The sequence below is a fragment of the Antrostomus carolinensis genome, unplaced genomic scaffold, assembly GCF_000700745.2.
Source record: "Antrostomus carolinensis isolate BGI_N321 unplaced genomic scaffold, ASM70074v2 scaffold8485, whole genome shotgun sequence".
In the NCBI taxonomy this organism is placed as follows: domain Eukaryota; kingdom Metazoa; phylum Chordata; class Aves; order Caprimulgiformes; family Caprimulgidae; genus Antrostomus; species Antrostomus carolinensis.
This window is the reverse complement of record NW_010314178.1, coordinates 1-1,174: the sequence shown is the minus strand read 5'-3', so window position 1 is coordinate 1,174 and position 1,174 is coordinate 1. Positions and strand designations below refer to the sequence as shown.

General features: G+C 45.7%; 1 protein-coding gene across 1 annotated transcript in view; it reads right to left on the bottom strand.

Annotated features, from left to right (window-relative positions):
- SUGP1 (SURP and G-patch domain containing 1) overlaps nucleotides 1-1,078 on the bottom strand; it is a gene marked incomplete at its 5' end in the record, with an annotated part of 17,452 nt that extends 16,374 nt beyond the window's left edge. The window contains 2 exons of the mRNA XM_010167552.1: nucleotides 201-304; nucleotides 907-1,078. Of these exons, the coding sequence (XP_010165854.1) occupies nucleotides 201-304; nucleotides 907-1,078 (276 nt within the window). The remainder of the gene's footprint in view (nucleotides 1-200; nucleotides 305-906) is intronic.
- Nucleotides 1,079-1,174: the final 96 nt, after the last annotated feature.

Below are 1,174 nucleotides of genomic sequence, written 5' to 3'. Positions count from 1 at the left end.
GGAAAGAGGGCAAACCTCCTGTTGCACCTCAAAGAAAGACTTCAATGCAAATTTAAAGGGGTCATCATTGCTTTAGAACTTACTCGTACTAGTAACAGCTCAGAGCAGGGTTTCTACAGTGAACACAGACGGAGGCAGCTCACACAAAGCTGGTATCACCAGGAGAAGGAATGCCTCCTGTTGCTCAAAAATTGACCTACCAGTACTTGACTTTTCCTTCTGCAGCTTGAGAAACTGCTGGAGGAAACTGCCATCATTAACAAACTTGTTGGAAACACAGGCTTCACTGTCAGTACCGTCATCTCTGAACAGAAAGAGAAAAGCGGGTGATGGTACTCATCATCCCCCCTGCCTCCCCCCATTTATTTTGAACAGAAAACAACACAAATGCCAGTGACTATTAATCTCTCTCATCTGATTTGAGAACACACCTAGTTTTTCAAAAGCACAAGAACTAAGCTTGCTGCTTACAGCATTTACCCACAAGCTCCACCTGCCCCGTTTGCTACTCCGTTAACAGGGTTTCCACTTGCTCTGTTAAGCTACTCCACTTCCAAAAACCCCAGGCAAGCATTTAACTGGAGAACTGTGTTAATGCTTAGGAGCTGCAATTATAAGAAAGGTAACAAATAGGAAGCAGAAAGAAAATGCAATAATACCCTGTTAAAAATAAACGTTTGCTGTTAGCACGCTTCTATTCACACTAGCACCTGAAAAATCTGGCTAGATCAATTAAAGTGCAGGGATCTTATTCCAACCTTTACTCAATTATCAGTTTCAACTTTCTCAGTATTTTTGTCCAAGCACAAGAGCTTTATAAAGCTCAGCTCTTTGTTTTTAATTAGACAAAGGTGCCTGTTCTCCATCCGTGACGCCTCATCTAAAGCCACCGTAATTCACACGTACTCTCCCAGCAGAGGCAGCTGCTGAATGCTCAGGTAATTCTGTCTCGCTTGCTGCTCCAGTCGGGCCTCGATTTCTCTCTTTTTCTGCGCTATCAGCTCCTCTTGGTGAAGAATATTCACGTTCGTCTTGGCCGATTTCGACTGGGAGACCCCAAACCACCGGCTCGCTTTGCCTACGGGAAAACAAGGGGGGATGAAATTAACGCTGCGGCCTTCAGGGCTTCCCCGAGCCACCGTGAAGACCGGAGAGGGATGAGGACCCGCCGCCC